The 25,520-nt window shown below is 39.2% G+C and overlaps 1 protein-coding gene across 1 annotated transcript; it reads left to right on the top strand.

Moving 5' to 3' along the window:
- Positions 1-9,204: 9,204 nt before the first annotated feature.
- KCNE1 (potassium voltage-gated channel subfamily E regulatory subunit 1) lies at positions 9,205-17,743 on the top strand. The gene is made up of 2 exons (XM_060766908.2): positions 9,205-9,315; positions 15,306-17,743. Exon 2 carries the CDS (start codon positions 15,370-15,372, stop codon positions 15,751-15,753), a length of 384 nt encoding a protein of 127 aa, XP_060622891.1. The 5' UTR covers positions 9,205-9,315; positions 15,306-15,369; the 3' UTR covers positions 15,754-17,743.
- Positions 17,744-25,520: the final 7,777 nt, after the last annotated feature.

The following is a 25,520-nucleotide window of genomic DNA, read 5'->3' as shown; positions in this document are numbered from 1 at the left end:
ATAGGAAAGGCCAATTGTGTAACCTCTAGATTATGCTGAACTGCAACTCCCAGCATGCCTCACTATTTGCTATGTTGACTAATGGGAATGGCAGTCCAGTAATACCTGTAGGCTGCAGTTGCCCACTTCCTGCTGTACATACTTATTTGACATAGTTCTGTGAAAATATTCAGAAGATTGCATTGTCCAATGATCAAATTCCACGTAGCACGTAGCACAAAACTAATATCAGTGAAATTGCTATGTAGTTAAATAAATCTAAAAAAAAGGCTTGTCACCAAAATGTATATAAAAATTCTGTTCATTAAATTTTCTGCATAATGTTTTTGTTTTCAAAAAGGATACGTACAATCAGGCCACACATCCATTCTTTCCCTTTCTATACAATTTCTTCACATTTGTTCTTCTAGCTATTTTTCTGAGTTTTGCAAGCTCCGTGTTGCCATCATGTTCTCGTTATCTTCTCCTCTCCATAATTTATGAAAAGAAATCAGGAGCATTATTATAAAGAACCTTTTTCAATACTAGAGCAAAGTTCAATACTCAGGGGAAAATATCTCTACTAGTACTGATATTTGCTAGTACTGAATATGTACACCTACCTCCCACCCTCACTACTGAATAACTGCAGATAACATATGTTAAGCCTCTCTTCAGAAAAGTGATATTTACTCTGACAAATTGATTTCAAGCCAAAATCCACACAAAAAGTGGGAAAACAGTCAAAGCCTCACCAAGGTAGTGGAGTCACAAAGAGCTGCTGACTAAGGCTGGGTCTACACTGCCATATTACTTACTTAGGCGATCCCTCATTGTACAAATATGATGGCCTTCCAAGTGTCTTGTTGGTGGATACATAAGTGACTGTGGACACATTGGAGCCCTATTCTTGACCTGCATGTTCTTCCAAAGTGAGGGCCTCAGTTTCCAGGTGGAAGGCGGTCCTGGTCAGGGTTGGCTTGGTGTGCCTTTCTCTTGGCACATTTCTCTCTTTGCCCACCATTCATGCTGCTTCAAATTTCACAGCACTGCTGGTCACAGCTGACCTCCAGTTAGTGTGCTCAAGGGCCAGGGCTTCCCAGTTCTCCATGTCTATGCCACAGTTTTAAAGGTTAGCTTTAAGCCTATCTTTAAATCTCTTTTCCTGTCCACCAACATTCAATTTTCCATTCTTGAGTTGGGAGTATAGTAACTGCTTTGAGAGATGGTGATCAGGTATTCGGACAACGTGGCCAGTCCAGTGGAGTTGATGGTGTAAGAGAATCACTTCAATGCTGGTGATCTTTACTTCTTCCAGCATGCCGACATTTGTCTGCCTGTCTTCCCAAGAGATTTGCAGGATTTTTCAGAGGCAACGCTGATGGAATTGTTCCAGGAGTTGAGTGCGATGTCTGTAGGCAGTCCATGTTTCATAGGTGTATAACAGGGTTGGGAGTACAATAGCTTTATAAACAAGCACCTTAGTATCTGTACAGATGTCCTCTCTGCTTCATTCGGAAAACTGCTGCACTTACAGTGCTCTGGCGGTGTTGTACTTCAGTGTCAATGTTGACTTTTGTGGAGAGGTGGCTGCCAAGGTAGTGAAAATGGTCAACATTTTCTAATATTACACCATTAAGCTGTATTTCTGGCATTGCAAAGGGACGGGCTGGTGACTGCTGGAAGAGCACTTTGGTTTTCTCGATATTCAATGAGAGGCTGAGCTTATTATATGCGTCTGCAAAGGTGTTTAGAGTGGCTTGTAGGTCTTCTTCTGAATACGCACAGACTTCATTATCATTGGCATATTAGAATTCTATAACAGATGTTGTTGTGACCTTGGTTTTGGCTTACAGTCTGCTGAGGTTAAATAGCTTGCCACCTGTCCGATAGAATTTCCACTACGGTGGGAAGCTTCCCATCAACAAGATAAAGGATCATATGAGTCTACATTGCCATATAATCCAGTCCAATGTGGTGAATCTGCATTAAGAAACTTGATTATATGTGAGTGTAGATGGGGTCTTTGTCTGCATTATTATGCTCATATCTCAATACTACCTCTTGCAAAAAGTGACTAAGAATACATCTCAGTGGGGAAATGTGTTAGGGGCTGTTTGCTGCATTTGTTGCTATAGTTCTTAGGGAAAGGTGAGAGGGTTAAATACCCAGATGATATTTTGTTATCTCAGTTGATTCCCTGGCTATTCTAGGCATTAACTGTAAATTTTGGTTATCAGAATTGTCATGGCATTTAATTTTTACATGTGCATGTAAAAGATAGAAAGTGAAGAAAACTGATCAAAAGATAATCCATTCATTTGAAATGTGATGCTGGTAGTGAGTTCTGTGAATACCCAAGATCAGAGCTTTCCAAACGGTGTGTCACAACACATTAATGTGTTGGCTGCAGTGTGTAGGTGTGTCATGCAAATGTAAACGAGAAACCTCTGAACCTATGTGAAAGAAGCAATAAATCAGATATATTTAACATATGAATGAAAGGATTTCATAAGATATGTTCCCATACATTTCATTATTGCAATTTATGTATGTGTCCGTATCGCTTATAAGGGGTTGGTTTAACCTCCGGTTTGCTATAAAACTGAATTACTGTGTCGCAAAATGATGCGTGTCCATAAAGTGTGTCACCAACATGAAATGTTTGGAAAGCTTTGCCCTAGATTGCTGGAAAGACAAACAGAATGGGTCCTAGAGCAAATCAAGCCTGGATTCCCCCCAGAAGCCAAGATGATTAATCTAAGATTCTTTCATGAGAAGAGATGGCACACTAAAACAAGATAATAATGTGCAGTAAGGTAGAATGCAGTAAGAAAATAGGAAGTCTGCATTCCAAGTGGATAGATTCAATCAAGGAAACCATGGCCCTGAGTTTGCAAGATCTTAGGGGGGGGGGGGGGGTGTTGATGACAGGGATGGGGGGGGGGGTCGGTCTAATTCATAGGATCACTATAAGTTGAAGTCATCTTGACAGTACTTAATAACAACAATAAATAGTTCTATAATATGACAGTGAAATGGCACTTTTGAATCATGACTCTTAGACAAATTTCTTTAAAAAAAAATCAGAGTGGGAAAAATGCCCTTTACATCTGGAAATCACACGCCCATTTAAAAATACATGTTTGGAAGAGCTCTGTTGAAGATAACTTGTGAATTTGCATCACACTCCCAGAGAAATAAAGAATTCAACCTCGTCACATTAGAGAATGAATCCACTTTGAATTTGGTTTCCTGCCTCCTGCAAAATTCTGGGGTTTGTAGTTTAATGAGGCTGTTAAAGGCTCCTCCCTAAACTACAAACCCCAGAATTCTACAGGAGGCAGCAACTGGATTTAAAGTGGATCCATTCTGTAGTGTGGTTAAAGCCAAAACAGAGACGAAAAGGGGCCTTTCCACACAGTCCTATATCCCAGAATATCAAGGCAGAAAATCCCACATTATGTGAGTGTGGACTCAGATAACTCAATTCAAAGCATATATTCTGGGATATGGGGCTGTGTGGAAGGGTCCAAGAAGAGGAAAGGAAGGGTTGGGGTGGAAAATGGAGAAGAGAGGTGGAATCATCCAAGTATATGCCTGCTTTCAGTTGAGATAGAATTTCAAAGGAATTTTTTGGGTGATTGAAAGCAGAAGGATTGTACACATCATCGTTTATGTTATGAACTGTGGCCCCTTCTACTCTGCCATATAATCCAGATTATTAAATCAGATAATCCAGTTTATCTCACTTGAAATTTTGGGTTATATGGCAGTGTAAACTCATATAACCCAGTTCAAAGCAGATAATGCGGATTATCTGCTTTGATAATCTGGATTTTATGGTAGTGTAGAAAGAGTCTGAGTCTACACTGTGATATCATCCAATTCAAAGCAGATCATCTGGATTTTATATGGCAGTGTAGAAGGGGTTTGAAATGCTTGATGATTTGTTTTGTTTTGAACCTGTAACATTGTGTCAAAAGCTCACTCATGCTTGCAGATACACTCATACAGTACTTCCTGGAACATGACCTCAGATAGTTCCAACCTTCCTCTCCTGTTGTTCTCCAAATATATGGAAGACAACTCCTCTGTGCCACTAAAGCCAGTGAGCTTCTGTGGAAACCAAAGCTGCATTGGGGGGAAGTAAAGGATTTTGACATGTGTTTAGAGGAGAGCGGCCAAAATGGTAAAATGTCTGGAAACCATGCCCTATGATGAGTGACTTAGGGAGCGGGGTATGTTTAGCCTGCAGAAGAGAATGCTAAGGGACATGCTAGTTAAATATTTGAAATGATGTCACACTGGGGAGGCAACAAGCTTGTTTTCTGCTGTTCCAAGAACAAGGACACAGGTTAATAGATTCAAATTACAGGAAAAGAGATTCCACCTAAATATTAGGAAGAATCTCCTGGTGATAAGAACTGTTCAAGAATGGAATATGCTGGCTTGGAGTGTGGCTGAGAGCCCTCCACACAGCCATATAACCCAGAATTTAAAGGCACATAATCCACAATATCTGCTTTGAATTGGATTACCTGAGTCCACACTGCCATATAATGCAGTTCAGTGTAGATTTTATACAGCTGTGCAGAAGAGGCCTGAGTCTTCTTTGGAGGTTGTTAAACTGAGGCTGGATAGTAATCTGTCAAGACTGCTCTGATTGTGTATTCCAGCAAGACAGGGAATTGGACTCGATGTCTCTTCTGGTCCCTTCCACCTCTGATTCTAAGATTCTAAAGCAAGATAGTATAGGTGTATCCAATTATACAACCATGGCAGTTCAATATCCCTTGACTTGTCATAGCTCAAGCCTAAAGAATGCTGGAATTTAATAAAGTACTTTGAATTCTCTGCTAGACAGCTCTCATAAACTTTTACCCACAACCCTATGATACCCTAAGAAGACAAGTTCCCATGGCACCCCAAGAAGACAGATTTAGGATAATCAGAATATTTTGGAGAAAATATTTCATAAAAATGAACTAGAGCTCTCTAGAAAAGAATCCCAAGTAAGTAGTTAAAATACAAAACCTTAGGCTACACCATGACAGTTAGGAGCCCTTGGTGGCACAATTGGTTAGACCCTTGTGCTGGCATGACCGCTAAGTGAAAAGTCAGGGGAACGGGGTGAACTCCCACCTGTCAGCTCCAGCTTCTTATGCGGGATATGAGAGATGCCTCCCACAAGATAATAAAACATCCAGGCATTCTCTGGGCAATGTCTTTGCAGATAGCCAATTCTCGCACACAAGAAATAAATGACACCAAAAAACCCCCTCATCGTGACAGTTAAAGTGATATCAGACTAATGCAACGTAAGGGGATTTGTATTAAATTCACTCTGAGCAAAATATTAGTGTTACACATGTTTCTCTTTCTTCAGGCACTTGTTACAAGAGAGATCCATACACTCTCCCACTCATAACCCAAATATTGAACTAAGTTTGGTTATTTCAAAAATCATTGATCATTAGTTAGGACCTGTTCCTTCTGGTCCTTCCTACCTCATAAAATTCCATTTCCCTAGTCTCTCACACATATGTTTTGCTTATAATTCCTGTATCCCAGAGATCTTTAAAGTATATCACATTTGGAACTAGAACACTGCCCACCTGCTGAGGCATGAATTGCCTGAATTGCAAAATTCAACAATGTATACAACCTGACAAAACCTAATGGTTTCCTTGCTTCCTGACCTTCATTAGCTATATTTGCTTTGCCTTAGTTTTAGCCATACGTTTTCTGCATATCTGCCTATATATCCTTCCTCTTACATCTATATTTTGAACTTTCTATCACAAAACCTTTGTCAAGCCAGTGTCTACCTTGACCAATTGCATTATATTCATTTTTTAAAAGATATATTTCAAATTTTTATAAATCCTAAATTCCTGGTCTTATTTTGAAACAAGAACAATGCAACAAACTATATCCAGTTGCTGTGAGTTTTCCAGGCTGTATGGCCATGTTCCAGAAACATTCTCTCCTGAGGTTTTGCCCACATCTATGGCAGGCATTCTCAGAGGTTGTGAGGTCTGTTGGAAACTAGGTAAGTGAAGTTTAAATATCTGTTGAATGTCCAAGGTGGTAGAAAGAACTCTTGACTCTTTGAGGCAAGTATGAATGTTGCAATTGGCCACCTTGATTAGCACTGAATAGCCTTTGACAACACACAATATATCCAATACGCAAGGTCTCTCATAATATGCTTACTCACACCATGACATTAATAAAGTTGCACTATTCATATCATTGAGAATGTTGTTGCCCAGTTACAAACTAGGCAGCAAATTGTGGGACATTAAAATATCCCAAAACTGAAGAGTTTGCATTTGCTGAACAGTATACTGTATTTAAAACAGCTAGACATCCACAGTCAGAAAACACACTGTTACAGGAAGTGCGTTTTTTTTTGTTATTAAAGGCAAATTTCAAAAAAACAAAACATTAAACACAGTGCTAATATTATAGAACACCAATGAAATCCAGTATATCATACTTTTCTGTGCAGGTACCAGAGATGTGGGGTGAAAAATTGCCGTGTGCTGTATTTTTCTGTGGTTCTTTTCCCACAAAAATACATGCCACTGCTAATATGTTACATTGATTGGGAAGGCACCCTAATAACAAAATTTAGTAGAGCTATGGTGACATGCATTTTTTGTTTATGTAAAGCAAAAAGTAAACAGGAAGTGGCTGAAATTTAGGGATATTGTTCTGTACATGTAACAATGACTTAGAAGGACTGCGTGAATCTACACCTGTGTAAATCTGCAACAAACTCTACATCTAAGAGATTAATATATATCACAAAATATTTCCTTATAAGATTGCTACAGTCCTTACCAGTCTGTTAAGAAAGAAAGTTTTAAGGTCTTCCACTTAAAACTCAGAGGGAAGAGAAGGTTTGGGTTCAGGTAGATGATGTCATCTCAAGAGATCCAGGACACAGAATATTTGGGACAAAGGTCTTCTAGATCCATCCCTAATGATGTCATCAGCATATATTGAAAACCCAGTTCTTAAAAAAATGTAAATAGGAGCAAGAATTCCCTATCTTTTTGGAAATCCTCCATAATTACTTAAAATACACTGATCCGGATGCTTGGTGTAAACAATCTCTGATTGTACCAGGAACCAACAGAAGATATTCTGGGATAAACAAAATGTGTTTGGATCTCCAGAACAAAATCAGATGGAACAGGAACACAATTATATTTTTGAAAACTTTTTAATAAGTTTGGATGCAGCCTCAGTATAAAATCAGAAATAAAAGGGAACAAACTGTGATTATCTGCCCTTTCTCTTGTGAAATCCAAGAGCAGTCCTCCCCCCCCCCCCCCCCCCCCCCCCCCCGCCAGAATAGATACCATTTCATTTCTTGGAAGGCAGCAAAATATATGATGTCAAGGGCAAAGAGCTTAAGACACTAATAAAAGTTACACACAAATGTTTGTCTCAGCATATATTTTTAAACAAAAAAGAAGCAGCAGTAGAAGGTTATGTTTAATCCTTTTTCTACTTGATTCCACATTGCCATTACAGCAGTGTTATCTCATTAACTCTCATGGCTCCATACTCTGGGAATCCTGGGATTTATAGCCCAGAATGCTCAAAATTATTTGCCATAGAGAAATCATTCTCTAAAGAGAGGTCTACTATACATTTCCCAGAACTACACCACTATAAGTCTCTGACTGAAAATTGTAATTCCCAAACCCAACCACAAATTCCAGTGTTCCATAGATTGAAGCCACAACAGTCAAATTGTTTTTAAATTGCTATAACTGTAGTGCAGATACATTGCCTTTGGGACTAATTCACGCTGTAGAATTATAGCACTATATTTTCACTTAAATTGTCTTAATACCACCCAATGGAATCTTGAAATTTGAAGATTAGAGAGGAGCATTTAGAAGTGCTTTAATCCCTTAGCAGATTACGAGAGCCAAGGTATCATAGGATGGAACCATGGCAGTGGAATAATAGTGCTATAACTCTGTAGTGTAAATGGACCCTTGACTCATGGTAAGCTATGGGCAGAAGGGTAAGAACTGCCAGAATTTATTTGGTTCAACTCCCTAACAAATGGCCTGTTAACTCACATTGGCTCTTATTATTTTCTGCAGAGAAGAAAATAGACACTTCATACTTAAACCTATGTGACCAAATTAGGTGATTAATGTATTGTCGAAGGCTTTCATGGCTGGAATCACTAGGTTCTTGTGGGTTTTTTCGGGCTATAGGGCCATGTTCTAGAAGCGAAACATCAGGAGAAATGCCTCTAGAACATGGCCCTATAGCCCGAAAAAACCCACAAGAACCTTAGGTGATTAATTTTATTATTTATTTATTTACTTGCTTCATTTCTACCCCGACTTTCTCAACCCCAGAGGGGACTCAAGGCAGCTTACAAATCTACTTTGTCTAATAGTCCTTTCTATGTACTAGCCCACAGGTACAGCCCTCCACATTTGTGGGTTTCATCTTTGCCGATTTGATTGTTTGCAGATTTTATTAAAACGTTATCTCTAGGAATCAATGGGTTCTCCAGTGCAAGTTATGGTCAACTTCCACTGGAGCCATGCTGGGGATCTAGATATTCCTAGAGAGGGGTTCTCTCAGTTTTAAAAAACAACAGTCTCTAAATCCATGTTCTTCACTTTCATGGGTGCCCTGTGACCCTGACCACTATGAATGTGAAATGTTTATTGTATTTTAGCACTTGAAAGTGAAGACTTTCTGTATATATTTCAGATTTCAATATTAATGTCAAAAATACATAGTATGATTTTACATAGGATTTGTGCTACATTAGAACAGTAGAGACAAATATCACTTAAGTAAAATAAACATTAAATATTAAATAACCAGAAAAAATAAAATAAGGTGTAAATACTAAACTAATCTGGGAATCTGCTATTGCAACACATCCAATGAAGTGGTTTAAAACCAGAATAAAAAAAAGATTAGGACTAAGTACGTTCCAGTCTTAATCTCAGAACTGTTCAGCATTGCATATAAAGTCATGCATTTCCCATTGTGTGGGGAACATGTCTTTATTAGTCTTCATTGCCTGATAGCCTGGAAATCTGTGCCACCTTCCTCTATGTAAACCTTCCTTCCCGGCAGCTCATAGGTTCCCTCCCCTGTGTGCTCACAGCATAAGGCTGGCTACTCATGCACACAGGAGAAGTCCCTCCCAACCCAGGAGCCACAGTGTGATGCTGCTCCCTAACGCCCAGACTTCAGGTTTCTTCCCAGCCAAGCTCAGAGTGCGAGCCTGATTCACTGCATCTAGGTTACAGGCTCCCTCCTTCACATTGCTGGGTGAGTTTGCATGTTTATTCCTGTTTGCTTGTCTGCCTTTTTTGTTAGAGGAGGTGAGCTCCTGCCACTGCGTACCCTTCTGTTCCATTATACCTGGGAGTGGATCAGGTGCATTCGCCCGGCATCTGATCTGGCACCTTCATCTCTCTCTTTCTCTGAAGTTTATCTTTTTTAATCTGAAGTGGAAAGAGTAGGAAGGATGCTTGTTTCAAAGAATTGCAGTACTTGTAACAAGTGGATAGAAAGTTTTAAAATGTGAGCACAATTCAAAGTTACATACAGTTTTCACAACAGTGACAGTGCAGATAATGATCACCATTTCCATGTTTTCTTGGTATGAAAGTAACCTTGCGAGAAGAACTTCTGCCGCTATAAACATTTACATAGGAATTAGAATGACACAGGCAAACATTTCTTAAGAGTAATTTCAATCAGTGAAATAATCCCTCTCAAAGGTACTCTAGATCTGTCTGGAAATAAACAATGTCTTAAAAGAAGAAATTAAAAAGGAAATTAACATTAATAATCTTTTTTCCAGTTTTAGTGATAGGCATATGCATCTATATATCACTCAAGACAAAGATACTTTTCATTTGCCATACCTAAGATATGAGGAGGGAATATCACACCAAAATCCACTGTCACGACTTCAGATTGCTTGGAAAGCTGGTCCTTGCAGTTAATTTCTATGAAGGTGTATTACTTTCACAAGTGTATGCAACTTTGAAATAAGAGTAGAATGTGGTGTTACAATTATCAGACTTTATTAAGAAGGAGCAATGATAGAGCAGCTAGTTAGATGTAGAAGCAGGATTGCTCTTTGGTTAGCTGCTAGTATAAATGCTACACATTCGAAACCGATGCCAATAGTGTCCTTGAAACAGAATAAAATGAACATTTGATCTGCACATTTCTTCATGTTGTCTCCACATTCTACCCTTGAAAAGAACATATTCATAATTTGATATAACTATAATAAAACTTCTGATCAAGTAAAATGCTGCATTTTCTCCAATATAATCTATGATTTAATTTTTTTAAAAACAGTGCAAAGGCTACCAGAAATCCCAACTAGTTTGCCAGCTGTTAGGGTTTCTGGGATTTGAAGGCTAAAACATCTGAGGACCCACAGGTTGAGAACCATTGGAGTATATGATGTGACTCTGAATCCTGAACTGAAAGGCACTTTAGTGTGCATAGGGAACATATTTTGCAATGTTCTGGAACTTAACCCAATTATTCAACCATATTTCCTCAGCCCAGAAAAAATATTGACTAAAAGCCATTTTTCACACTATATATTAGCCAAACAAAGCTCTCCATTATTACACTTTTCACCCTAACTGAAATATGCATCCTTTTCCATCTTTAGATTTAGGATAATAGAGGCTAGAGTTGACATAATTTTCAACCAACAATGAGAAACATATCCCCACAGACAGTGGGACTGCAGCTGCCATCAGTCCCTCCAATGGCATTCTAACTGATGGGAGTTGCAGCCAAGCAACACCTAAAGAGCTGAGCATTCCCTACCTCTGTTTTAAATGACCAGGAACATAGTTACTCCCTCTCCCCCTGAGGATAAAAGGTCTGGTCCTCACAGCTGGTCAGATTTCTGGAAATTTGACTCCTTCAACAGTCTCACACTTTTGAACAATCTAAGGCTGAATAAGGGACCTTCCACACAGCCCTATATCCCAGAATATCAAGGCAGAAAATCCCACAGTATCTGCTTTGAACTGGGTTATCTGAGTCCACGCTGCCATATATTCCAGTTCAAAGCAGATATTGTGGGATTTTCTGCCTTGATATTCTGGGATATAGAACGGTGTGAAAAGGTTCCAAAAGTTCCTGAAACTGAAAAACTCACAGTGCAGAGATAGATAGGACCCTTCAGAAGAGGCAATACTGAGCTTGATTGCAAATGTTTCTCATTTATTTATTTAAGATCTTTCTGTCCCGCCTTTCTCCGCAACACAAGGCAGCTTACAAACAGAATACAAACATTAAAATCCTTCAATGCATCATTCCGTCTTGCATCATTCTCAAACATTTCTGCAAAAGTTCCACAGTTCTGTTTAATTTTGTTAATTTAGTCCCATGTGGGAGGTGTTTTTGCAAGATCAGAATACTTACGACCTCATTAGATGAGGGCGAAATCATTGGCAAGAGCTAATTCACTTTTCCCTTTATGACAGAGCCTGCCAGCTCCCATTACACAATACACTGCAACTTCCCCATGCCCCCAGACATGCACCACTGGAATCGCCACAATCTATGGCAATTCCAGCTGCACATGTGAAGAGTTCCCTAGATTCAGTGAAATTTCTAGGATTGGTGTCATCCACATGAATCTTTCCCCATTCCACCCCATACCACAGTATCATAGCTAAAAACCCAGCAAGTTTGACAAAATTAAAAATACATCAGCAATTAAAACAACAGCATGTGTTTGTTGCACATGCAGGTGAAACCATGTCATTGCAATTGGGTAATAATAACACCTTTGAACAGAGTGCAAGCATATTAGAAGGTCCAAAAAAGTAAATTAGCATAAAGTTTTAGTGATGTGGGTATGTTGATACAGTATACGTAAGCTGTTTACAAAAATGTTTTTGCATTTATATCTTACTACAGTGGTGGTTTTTATAAAAAAAAAATTCTGCCGAAACACTGCACAAAATGTTATGTTAGTGTCACTCCTTCTGATAGTGTCACTTGGCACACACTCACTGCACTCCTCTAGTGACATCACAGCTTAAAGACAAAATAATAGATGCATGAGGAAGCAATAATGGACACATAATAAGAATACGCAAGATCTCTTGGGAGCATTTGAAAGGTCCCAGGGTAAATCAAAATAAAACCCCTCTCAATTTCTTGGAAAGCTTACCTTGGTGCATGGTGTCAGTCGGCTGTGTGTTGCAGTGCCTCATATGTTTGATTCCCTTTCCATCCTAATTTTCAGAGGTAGAAGGCATGCAGAATGTTTATCATGGCAAATTTCAATTCATAGAGTTTCCAAATGGCCCATAAATATATCTTGAAGGCTTGTAAATATTTGGTTCAAATAGTTGCAAGGCATGCACTCATCCAGAGATGCTTCACACTATTAATCATCTGATGCTTTAAAACAGAGGTTGCCAACACATGACCTGTGGGCCACATGCAGTCCCATAGCCACTTTCAGTGTGCATTTGTGCCATAATTGCTGTAGGAGAAACACTCTCACATGGAAACAAGATTTATGAAGTCAACATGCTGCATTTTAAAAGGAAAGTCATGCCCCTGGCAACTTCCTATTTATTTATCATATCAGGAGCGAACCAAACAGTTGTATTGTATTATGTTTTTAAACCCCACAAAGTTTGCAAACTTGGCATTCTATTAAATGTTCCTTGACCAGTAGCTGGCCACTTGGAGTGCCTCTGGTGTTGTTATAAGAAGGTCCTCCATTGTGCATGTAGCAGCCCCATTTCTGAAGGTTGGCTCTGCATCTCATGGTGTCAGAGCGCAGTCTGTTCAGTGCATTCCTAATGTTTGTGTCCAGGAGAGAGTCTCTTATTTGGTATCAGCCATTGGTTGAGGTTCTGGGTTTTAGCCTACCACTTTTGGAGTCTCGCTTGCTGAGGTGTTCCAGCAAGTGTCTCTGTAGATCTTAGAAAACTATTTCTTGATTTAAGTCATTGGCATGCTGGCTGATATCCGAACAGGGGATGGGCCAGAGATGTCACTGCCTTGGTCCTTTCACTATTGGTTGCTACTTCCTGTCAGATGTCAGGTGGTGCAATACTGGCTAAATAGGCAACTTCCTAAGAACCCTGTATAAAAAAAATCCTTGTATGGTATTACCTGTGAGCATATTTTGGTAGATTAAACAGTGGGGATTTTTTGCACAGAAAAATCCAGCAAAGAAAATCTAGCAAGAACAAGGTGACTTCTAATCTTCCCAATGTGATTTTCCAAAAGATATCCATTCCTAAATGAATTCTGAGGTCCTCAGACTTTAGACCAGATCACAAGAAAAGTTGAAATGTGCTCAATGGAACTGCTAAGACTGGTCAGTATCCAATGGTGCCATTTAATGACAACAAATGGCATTATATTTGAGAAACATCTAGGTCTACATTGTGCTCAAGGGTGGAATAACATACTTTCCAGTCATACAATAAATTATGATAGCCATAGTACACAGGAGAGCAGTTCTGTGCGGGCAAAAACTTCATTATGTTATAGGCATATCCCTCGAATGCCTTCAAAATACCTTCTTCCCTCTCTGTTTATCAGTCAAAATAATGACAAAAATCAAAGAGAAGGAAAGGAGGCAATTAAGAGAAGGCTTGTGTTTCTGAATCAGTACCTATTCCATCCCTATATGGTGCCAAGAGATTGTCAGAAGCACCTCTGGAAAAAGTACAAATCCATTTGCTATGTCTATTGATTACATTCCCTTTTTTGCATTAAAAAAATCAGATATAAAGGCTAGTCCTTGGATCAGAATTGATATCTAGAACAAGATGCACAGCTACTGCTACTATCAGAAGAAGACACTAGATTGATGGTGTCATAAACAAATAAGATATGAATGTATTTTACTGCTTGAAATGGAGAGAATGCTTGCCTCTTGTGCCAAAATAACTTGTCTAGTTTGGGAGTATACACCTTGATTTGGTAGGGTAGCAAAACTATTTTTTATTTTCCACCCATCAGCAAAATGCCTTGAGTCTGCTCTGCTCAAATCTGCCAATAATCTTTACTCCATACATGGCAACTTCATGTGCATACACAAGTTTAAAAAAATCAGAATTTAATGTATTGTCGAAGGCTTTCATGGCCGGAATCACTGGGTTGTTGTAGGTTTTTCGGGCTATATGGCCATGTTCTAGAAGCATTCTCTCCTGATGTTTCGCATGCATCTATGACAGGTATCCTCAGAGGTTATGAGGTCTCTCAACCTCTTAGGATGCCTGTCATAGATGCAGGCAAAACATCAAGAGAGAATGCTTCTCCAACATAGCCATATAGCCTGAAAATCTACAACAACCCAAACAGAATTTAGCTAACAAGGGTATGTTATAAGACAATGCTACCTGCAACAGCACCAGTCTCTGGGCCATTGGCTGCCTGTCCCAGGTAGGTGTCCAGAAAAGAAAGAAGCAATTGTAGCCTATGAGCACAATTATGATACTGCTGTTTGTACACAATAATTACTAGTTCTTCACATCAGATAGTTTGTGAAGCGCTGGGCTAGAGGCTATATTCTTAGGGTGCTTTTACACTACGCAATTATAGTACTATGGTTCCACTTCAACTGCCCTGCCATGGTTCCATCCCATAGGGTTTGTAGTCTGGTGAGGCATTGGAACATGCTGGCTGAGGACTCTCAATGCTTCGCCTTAAACTGCAAGTCCATGGCTTCTATAGGACAGAACCATGGGAGTTAGAGTAGAGCGATAGAACTACCATTGTATTGTGTGAAGGAACCTCTATCTTTCAGAGGCTACTGGGTGAATGCTATTTACTGACATGACACACCTATCCCTCAAAAAAAAAAAACACAAGTGAGCAAGAGAACAGAGGGTATACTGGTTCAATTGAATAAGAGTTCATGAGACCATCCACTGACCATGATCAACTCACACTCAGTTAAATAGGATGGTAATGGAAAACCTCCTCTGAATAAATCATACCAAGAAAACCCAATAACAGAGTCAACTTGAAGACAAACAGGTGTTGTTCCTGATACCTAGGGATAAAAATAATTACTGGTGGCTCATATCAGATAACCTTACAAGCAGTGCTATAAGATACAGGTTTAGCCATTAGTATATATGCATAGTATTTCAGTTTTTACAAATTCCATCATTAAAATTAATAGGTTATTTATATACATATACACATATATCCATCAATTCAAAACATCTAATTCTGGAATAGAAATCAATGTGATTATGATTTAAATATAACTGTTTTATGTTTTGTTTTTTCAGCTCTTTCTCTCATACCACTCGATACATCAGAATTAAAAGACGCTGTAGTATTCCTGACAGAACAATGGCAGTGCCGTCCAACAATACAGCACTGAACTTGCTCCTTTCAAAACTGCTGGAAGACTTTGTAGCTAAAACAAACCACCCCACGCCTGCACCAGTCACAGCAACCAGTGACCACCTGGAAGTAGTGTTCATACTCTTGTTGTTCTGCTTCTTTGGATTCTTCACATTTGGAGTCATGCTAAGCTATATCCGTTCCAAAAAGCTTGAACATTCGCATGATCCATACAATGTGTACATTGCCACAGACAGTTGGGGCAAGAAAGATCAAGCTAACCTTCAAGCCAAAGTGGTAGAAAACTATAAGTCATGTTGTGTATTGAAAAACCAGCATGCAGTGGAGCAACCAAGCAGTCACCTTCCAGAAGCAACGTCTTCACCGTAAATCAGCAATTAATTTTGGCTGCGACATTGATAGCCAGGGTTGATCTGGCTGATCTGGCTGATCTGGCTGGCTAGGCGGGTGTCCCTTTCCTCCCTTACCAGTCCATATGCATCCCTCCCGAAGCTACGCACTCGGTGGAAGAGGACAACGTCCCAGGTATAGAAGAATTAATTTTGTGGGCGTCATGCCGAATCTTCAGAAAGCTCCAAAAGAGAAAGAGAGAAGATCTTCGACTATCATCATCAAAAGAAAAATGACAGAACACTAGTAGTCATTATGTACTCCCTGAATGCATGATCATCCATTTATGTTGGAGATGATAAGAGTTATAGTCCAAGACGTCTTGAGGGCACCAACTGGGGAGGTGCCCTAGTTTAATGAAGGAAATACACTTACTGGCATAATGAAGGCTTGCCTCCAATGTATTGTGAACAATTGTTCTGCAACATTGCTATTGTTTCTAGCTAAAGGATCAACTAGCATCTACTGCCATAGACATCTGTAAGATAAAATCTGCCATGGTTTCTTCCAGATAAATTTGGGGAAAATATAAACCAAACCTCAGTTCACAGACTGATCCTTAATAACATTGAGGAATCACTGTGATAGCAGTCAATTGCTCCAGTGAACGTAACAGACCAGAGATGTTTGTTTTGATCTCACATAGTTTAGGTATCTTCATCTAACCAACTGTAAACAAGGATAAAGGAAGACCAAGTCAGCTTACTGCAATGTTGGTCACATATTTTCCTTGTATACAAGAAGTCATCTAAATTTGCTAGACTTTAACCACTTCAAATTGATGGTTTGGTTGAGATTAGTAGGGAAGGAATCATGAATGGCTATGCAGCTTCAAAGCAGGTTTCATGGAATGCAAAGGTGGAAAACACAGGCATATGTGAATACTGTGAAGGGGCATAATATTATTATGAAGGATCATAATAAATACACTGTAGAACAAGTGAAAGTATGTGTTAAAATATGTTTGAGAATACTGTATTTCTTTCTCGTTATTTATGCTTTAATGCTTTGTTCCTACTGTTTCAGAAAAGTCTTTGTCATACAACTTAACATATCTTCAAGCTTATGGCCAGAATCGTGGTGGGGAGGGTCACAAAAGTGATTGCCTTGGGGTCACCATACATTGGAAATGACTTGAAGGCACAATACAACAACAAAGCACCGTAGTTGGAAATGACTTGAAGGCACAATACAATAACAAAGCACTGTTGCTATTCAGTGACACTCCCTTTGATCTAATGATGTCAATGGAGTATACAACAATCATAACTATCTCATGCAAATATCTAAGTTTTGCATCCCAGTTGTATGGTATCCTATTTATTAGCTTATGGTTGTGATCTTCAAAAGGCATTGTATTTGAAATGAAAGGATATATATGGCAATGTTAAATCTGCTAAAGAAATCATGTGGTCCACACCCATTACAATCAATTGCAAATTTTCTATGAAATCCATAGAATGTAAATTGCACCAAAAAGCACTTTAAAACAAATCTTTCCAGTTACTTTTCAGACATCACACACAATTCTTATTATTCATTCACAGTTCCTCTTTTGAAATAGTGGAGTTTCCCTTCAGTATGAATTATTTCAATTTTAGGTGTCTATAATTTCTAGTTGCAATAAAATGTGTCTATAATTTTTTAAGAAAAATAATGGAAATCCATCACTTGTAAAGTATCCTCTATTGAGAAGTATGCAACCAGCTCATTTTTAAGGAAGTGAGAAGGGAATATATCAAAAGATTATAAATTAACCAGAAAAAAGGTGGTTAAATCATTGTTTGTCTCTTTAACAGCACAAATCAGCAGGTAAATGTTTTTTATGATATTCTTCCAAACTGCATATTAAATTGTGGAGCGTAGCTGGTTAAACACTCCTACATAAACCATAAGTCCAGGTTGTATGCCTTCTGAATATAGTTCTTCCTTAATGGTGTGTGAATTTTTTAAAATAAAAAAAAATAAAACGTTGATCACAGAAGTGTGGTGTCTTTGCTCTATCTATATAATTCTCCATCCCAACAATGCTATCTTGGCTATTGTCTCTTAATTCCTCATTTGACTTTATTCAGTAAGAAAGCCAGATTGCCAAGAGAACAAACCTTTAGACATATTTCCGAAATGCTTTTTTAAATTTCCTGATTCCTTCTTCAACACTTACAGCACTTTGACAGTTAGATGGTGTCTTCTCCATATTAAAAAAAACTTCCCCTTCCATGGATTTCAGTATATGACTCCCTCTTACAATGGGCATTTGAGATGTGCTTCTAGTGTACATACCAATGTCATGATATGTAAGAGACGCTAGAGCTTGGAAAATTATTTGACAGCTTTTTTCCTTGTTAGGTGCAACGTGAGAAACTGCAAGTCGCTTCTGGTGTGAGAGAATTGCAAGGATGTTGCCCAGGGGATGCCTGGATGTTTTACTATCCAGTGGGAGGCTTCTCTCATGCCCCCACATGGGATGCTGGAGCTGACAGACAGAAGCTCACCCCATTCCCCGGATTCGAACCGCTGACCTTGATGTCAGCAGTCCTGCCAGCACAAGGATTTAACTCATTGTGCCACTGAGGGCTCTATCCAATGTATAATTCTTAGTAATCCACACAAACATAACACACACCCAACCCCTTGTGACTTGTTGCTGATTACATATTTTTGTGTGTTTGCTCCCTGATACAACACTTAGTACTTTTATTTCAAATAAATGAGACCATAGCCTAAACATTTGAATAATGTCCCATGGAAATATTTTAACTCTCTATAATATTAGTTGTAAATGCTAGTTGTTACTCACAAAAATGGCAATGTTATAAGGCATGTTATTTGCAAAAGAACAGAATTTATATCTATGGAATCCTGCAAATTTGAAAATAGCAAAAGATTTTGATTTGCAAAGAATTCTAAATACTTAACCAAATTATAAGTCTCAGATTCCTCTGAACAGAACCATGACCGTTAAACTAGGACTGAACTGTTACAATAGTGTAGCATAGGTTCATTAAAAGAAATCAATTCTGGCAATTATCAAAGAAGCAGAAGGAACCTATTGTGTTGTTCATTTCTATCCTCCCACCGTAATTCCAATAATTGGCAACCCTCCTTATTATCCTGATAACTTGTTATTCTGCCCAGGACTCTGTGTTTGCCTCTTTATGGTGAAAATGAGGATTGGGGGTAATGAGAAAATGGACAGTCCAATCCTAGAAAAAGTGCAACTGTAGCCCCTGGTGGCGCAGTAGCCCTAGCTTCTGCCAACCTAGCAGTTCGAAAACATGCAAATGTGAGTAGATCAATAGGTACCGCTCCGGCGGGAAGGTAACGGCGCTCCATGCAGTCATGCCGACCACATGACCTTGGAGGTGTCTATGGACAACGCTGGCTCTTCGGCTTAGAAATGGAGATGAGCACCACACCCTAGAGTCAGACATCACTGGACTTAATGTCAGGGGATTACCTTTACCTTTACCTTTAGCCATTGTATCTTCTCGCAGTTTTTGTGAATGACAACAAAAATAATTTAAATAAGGAATACATATGAAATGTCAGCTAATACATAATACATATTTGCATGAGTGATATATTCAAAGTAAAATGAATGAATATCCTCCCTCTGAAAATGTAAAATATTGTGTACATGTGAGATATACAAACACAAATTTCTCCCTGTTGTGGAGTTTAGTTTTGCACGGGCACCATCTAGCGGTCGCATGAAGAACTAAGAGCAAGTCCTCTTGATCAACAACAAAAGTTCCTTATGTATCATCTCTGGTAACAGGAAGTGAAGCATAGGATGTGGATGACATTGCTTTTTGAAACGGAAACCTTAAAGACATAGTGAACTTTACATACTTACATTATGAGAGTATTCATTACTGGTCAAGTGTGCATTGGCCTTGTAGAATGTGTTATTGTAGCAGGGTAAAAGAGTCCAATATTTCTGCAAAGGGTTAACACTACAGCTAAGCATTGAGTTTAGAGTTAAAACTTGCCAATTAATGCTAACCTCTAGAATTACACATATGATCAGAAGGTGAAATTTGCAATGAGTCATTCAATCAGTTGTAGATCTTTTGGTTGTTACAAGTAATACTTGGATAACTATGATAATACTACTAATACTACATTAATATGCAGCTGTGTGTGTATTTACCGAACACTATATTATTCATAATGTTATGTGAGAAAATGGATAAGTAAGGCATAATTTAATATGTCACATAGGACAGTTGGATCTAGTGTCTAGATCCAGGTAAGTCATGCTACCCCTCTATTCTGCCTTGGTTAGACCACACCTGGAATATTGTGTCCAATTCTGGGCACCACAATTGAAGAGAGATATTGACAAGCTGGAATGTGTCCAGAGGAGGGCGACTAAAATGATCAAGGGTCTGGAGAACAAGCCCTTTGAGGAGCAGCTTAAAGAGCTGGGCATGTTTAGCTTGAAGAAGAGAAGGCTGAGAGGAGACATGGTAGCCATATATAAATACGTGAGAGGAAGTCATAGGGAGGAGGGAACAAGCTTGTTTTCTGCTGCCCTGGAGACTAGGACACAGAACCATGGCTTTCAACTACAAGAAAGGAGATTCCATCTGAACATTAGGAAGAACTTCCTGACTGTGAGAGCCACTCAGCAGTGGAACTCTGTGGTGGAGGCTCCTTCTTTGGAGGCTTTTAAACAGAGACTGGATGGCCATCTGTCAGGGGTGTGTTGAATGCAACTTTCCTGCTTCTTGGCAGGGGGTTGGACTGATGGCCAATGAGGTCTCTTCCAACTCTATGATTCTATGAAAAGTTAATTAGCATTTCTAATTCCATAATAGAGCAATAAATAGACAATTTAAGAGTATAAAATAAAATAATATCCAACCAGTCCAGTTTAGGAAGGTCAAACTAATCATCTCATTTTTCATCTGATTTTAAAATGTCCCAGTTCCTCTCTCCTCCCACATTCTCCCTTTGTCATCAACTTGCTTCAGTTACTGCAAAAAATCTACTTTTACACTTAAATTCAAAGTGCAAAAGCAATTTACTCAACACAGAGGAAGGTGATACAGGTTTGGGGACATAATCTGTGCAATTTAAGAACTTTGTGTATTGTGGAGTATGTGCGGATTACTGAGAGTATAAGCATTAGCTAGTTATTGGCATAAATATTAACCTAACTTTAAATAATGATAAGATGATGGGAAGAAAAGAAGTAACCTATAATGGGAAGATAGAAACCATGAGTTAACCACATATAATGAACCAAAGACAATCAGATGGCAGACAAAATTATAACATCATCTTGGTTGGAAGAGAGCAATGTTGATGAAAATGAGGAATAGCGAACATGTACAATCCGATTAGATAAAATGCACAAATGAAGTCAGCTGTCCATGGCAGTCTTAATACCAATAACTCTGTTTTTGGCTGATAAAGGCCATGCTAGAAAAACAACCCATGGTAGTAAGAGAGAATCTTTGCTCTCAAGCCAGTTAGATATGCTAAAGACTTATATCCCATTCTACTTCTAATGGATGCTGCTAGGTATACTAGTGCCCAAGGATAGTATCTCCCTTGCATGACTGCATGTTCCTCCATAAACAGATTCGGACACCTCAATATTATTTATGAGAAAAAAGTAGGATTATAATTATGATGATTGTATGCTTTGTTCCTCTAGGCATAAAGGTAGTTTCACCAGCTAAGAAAATGCAGAAGATATAAAACGGTAGTTCTTGCGTACTTATGTACTTGCAGTGTAATGTAATGAATGTATGATGTTTTACATGCAAAATAAGGTAATGAAAGTAATGTGCCTAGACAATTGAAAAGTCCCTAAGGGGAGTGAGTATGTTTGCATATTTATGACTGTGTAATAAACAGCCTAACACAGAGTTTGTTCATTCTTGCACTTAAAAGATTGTGGAGTGTTGATGTTAGCTCTGCCTGTTTGGAAACACAGAAAATCAGAAAGTGCTGAAAGAGACATTCAAACAGATTAGCTGTAAAACAGCAAGGAATTATTGATTTCTGCAGTCTAAAGGAATGGGATGGGAACTACATGTGTTTCACAGGGAAGGAGTAGGCAGATTCTTGACCTTCCCACTAGACTCAGGTAAAAGTTATCTCCTGCAGCTTGTTTTATTTATTTATTTATTTATTTCAGACATTTATATCCCGTCCTATCTCGATTTCCGCAGAGGGACTCAAGGCGGCTGACAACAAAAGCATAAATATACATCTTAGGTAAAAAATAGTATAAAACATTAGAAAAACAGTAAAACATTAGAACAATCACCAGAATTAAATCATCACCCTACACACAGTCCATCTGAGTCCATTAAACCATAGCTGTACCATCACGTCAGTGTAGTCCGCAAAGGCCTAATCCCACAGCCAGGATTTCACCCTTTTCCAGAAGGTCAGGAGGGAAGGAGCAGATCTGACTTCACTTGGGAGGGGCCACCACAGAGAAGGCTCTGTCTCTTGTCCCCAACAACCGCGATTGCGATGGCAGGGCGACAGCAAGCAGGGCCTCCCTGGATGATCTTAAGATCCTAGGTGGTTTGTAGCAGGAGATACGTTCGAACAGGTAAACTGGGCCAAAACCATTAGCGGTTTTAGGCCAATGCCAGCACTTTGAATTGTGCTCGGAAGCTAATAGGCAGCCAGTGGAGCTGGAGTAGCAAGGGTGTTGTGTTTTAGCTTGTATTTCCTTCCACATTGATAACTTTTGCCACCTTGAGCACTTGCTTGGCCACCTGTGTTAGAGAAAGCATACAAAAATGAAAGTTGCACAAAGAAAAACTACTTCAGAAACGTATTTCCAACTTTATAAACAAACAAGCAAAAACTATATTCAGTTTTATAGATGAGACTAGCCACACATGAGATGGATATAATTAACCAATTATGACATTGACAGGCCAGAACATCTCAATGGCTGTTTCTTTGCCACAGATGAAATCATTATCTTGCTTATGAGTAAGGCTTTTCAACATCCTTGAATCACCCATAAACAAGAGATAAGATGGCTGTCTTAAGCATTACATGTTTGCAAAGTACCTTCCCAGAAACTCCTTGAAAACGCATCATCCGTTGATACATATTGATATAACCTCCAAATAATTACACCTATATTTTCTTTGTAGTGTTACTATTGTTGTCTACCTTCAGTCATTTCTGACTGAAGGTAAACCTATCACAGAGTTTCCCAGCAAGATTTATTCAGATGATATTTTCTTTTCCCTTCCCCTGAGGCAGAAATAATGCAGTTTGCTCAAGGTCATCCAGTGGGTTTCCATGGCTGAAGAAGAATTCAAACTCTGGTCTCCAAAGCTCAAATTACTACAGTTTGCTTTCTATGGCAAGAATTTCAGAAGGAGCACAGCTCCCTCTCTCTTGGCACATGAGCTATTAACTGACCCCTCTCTTGCTTGCCACCCCCACTCACCGACCCCACTTACTTGTTTGCCTACCCCTTGCTTGCCACCCCCCACTTGTCACCCCTCCACTCACCCCCACCCCACCATTCGCTCACCAATAGGATGCTGATAACACCCAACTCTATTTCCCTGTGGCGTCTTCATCAAGGAAGGCTGCATACATTTTGACCTAGTGTGTAGATGAAATGATGGTTTAGTTTTACCTCGGCTACATCTACCACCCAAGAGTTCCAATTATTGAACAGTGGCAAGATATAATTAAGCGACATTTAAAATGACATCAATATCTATTTTAATCCTTGTTTTTACCTGATGCTAAATATGCAAATCGACAGATTTGACTAAGCAAGCCCAGACTTAACTTTACTCCAAACCAGGAAACCATTTGTCAATCAAATTGCATGCTTGAATCCATTTTCCAGCTGAGTAAATATGAAGGCAAATGTTTAGTTAAGGATCTTCAACCTGAAGTTAACAAAGGTTGTGTCATAATTATTATTAGCTTAAATATGTATTGTGTCATATTTGTTGTTAGCCTGCTGGAATCCCTGTTTCAGGAAAAAGGTAGGATGGAAATAAAGTTAATAAATAAAAAATAAATGTTGCACTAGATAGATTACAGGTCCATCTTCAGCTCTGAAGGCAGAAAATAGTTTAGCTTGGTCCCCAACCAATAACCATGCTGGCTGGAAGATTATGTGTACAGTGGTGAAGTACACTCTGCTCAGAGAACACCAATCATACTCAGACATTTTACTGGATAGAACTATGGCACAACTTTATTTGGTTACAACTGTAGATAGGGTTGGTGGGCAAATGGGTCTGAATCCAGGCCTCAACCAACTTGTTGTGATTGATGACTCTGAATCTCCATATCGCAGACAGAGTCCTTGACAATGCACATGAGGGACCAGCCTTACCTCTTCCCAGTGTTGCTCAGCCATCAGGGGTGAGGAAACTTGCACCCCATGTAGTGCTACTCAGCACTACACCTCTTGAGTACTCCATATATGTATTACCAATGCCTGAGAGAGACTGGTTGCCTGATCCTAGATCCATGACCCAAATAAGAAACATATGCATGATGTCACACAAAATATGGGAAGAGATGGTGGGGTGAAGCATGTTTACAATAAAGCCTAATTTTAAGAAAGAAGACGGCAGCCTGGTTTATGGCATGCAACCTGGGTGGATGACCCAGTCGGTCCTTCTGTGGTAACACTTTCCCTGCATGGGTACATGGTGATGCAGCAGGGAAGGGAGGTAGGATAGGTGGAGTCACAATGATTCATCATTCTTGTCAGGTATTGCAGTTGATTTATACCAATGGGATTTATTTACTGTTGACAAACAGAGATTGGTGCTTATCCACTAGGTGTGAGATTCAATAGGGAAATGGTTGCAGATGGATTTAGATGTGCTAAATGATCTAAACACATGGGGCTTGGGAAATGTCAAAAGACACATCCCTGCCAGTCCAGTGATGCCACTGGACTTCTGGTGGAAGGCCTGCCCACAACTGGAGTGGAGGCATCATCCCTCCAAAGAGGGGAGACTACCTGTATGATGGAGGAAAGGGTGGTGGGGCAACGCGCATTGCCGCACGTTGCTGCCCTTTCTCCCATCTGATGGGGACAGGGTCTCGTTCCCAGGGTATGAAGGGGGAAGAAGGGAGGACACACGAGCTGCCAAGCGCACCTTCCCTTTTGCATGCAAGGGCCACATGAAGCGCTTCTTCAGGAAGCACAATTTAACAGCTGTGCTGTTTATCAGGTTGTCTTGGACCATTTTAATATAGATAGGCCTCTCTTTTTTGCAAGATAAATTTTTTCTTGTCCTAGTGGTTGATTTGTGTCAGAAAAGCCAAAAGAATGTGACTCTGGTTCTGCTCATTTTTCCTGGTGTCTCTCACATTAGTCACTTTTGACATAATTAACCATGTTATTCTTTTAATAATAAACTTTAATCATAAACTTTATTTATACCATCTCCTCAAAGGGACTCAGGGCGGCTCACAAAAGCACTCGGGAGTACTGCACATAAAATAAACAATACATAAGCATAAAAACAATAACAATATAAGATTGCAATGGCAAAAATGCATAAAACATCACATAATAAAAATTTAAAATTCATAAAACGCAGTAGTGCCTGTGGGTAAAACTGGCTGTCTTCAATTAACGAGTCAAGGTGCCAGAGTGAAGCAATTACTAAGTCCTCAAGCCTAACTATTAAAATCTACTGAAGGTCAAAGACCCATTTAAAAACCCATGTTTTTAGACTAGACTGAAAAGCTTGGATAGTGGGGTC

This window comes from Anolis sagrei, chromosome 3, assembly GCF_037176765.1.
Source record: "Anolis sagrei isolate rAnoSag1 chromosome 3, rAnoSag1.mat, whole genome shotgun sequence".
In the NCBI taxonomy this organism is placed as follows: domain Eukaryota; kingdom Metazoa; phylum Chordata; class Lepidosauria; order Squamata; family Dactyloidae; genus Anolis; species Anolis sagrei.
The sequence above is the reverse complement of the archived record's forward strand: the minus strand, read 5'-3'. Positions and strand labels throughout refer to the sequence as shown.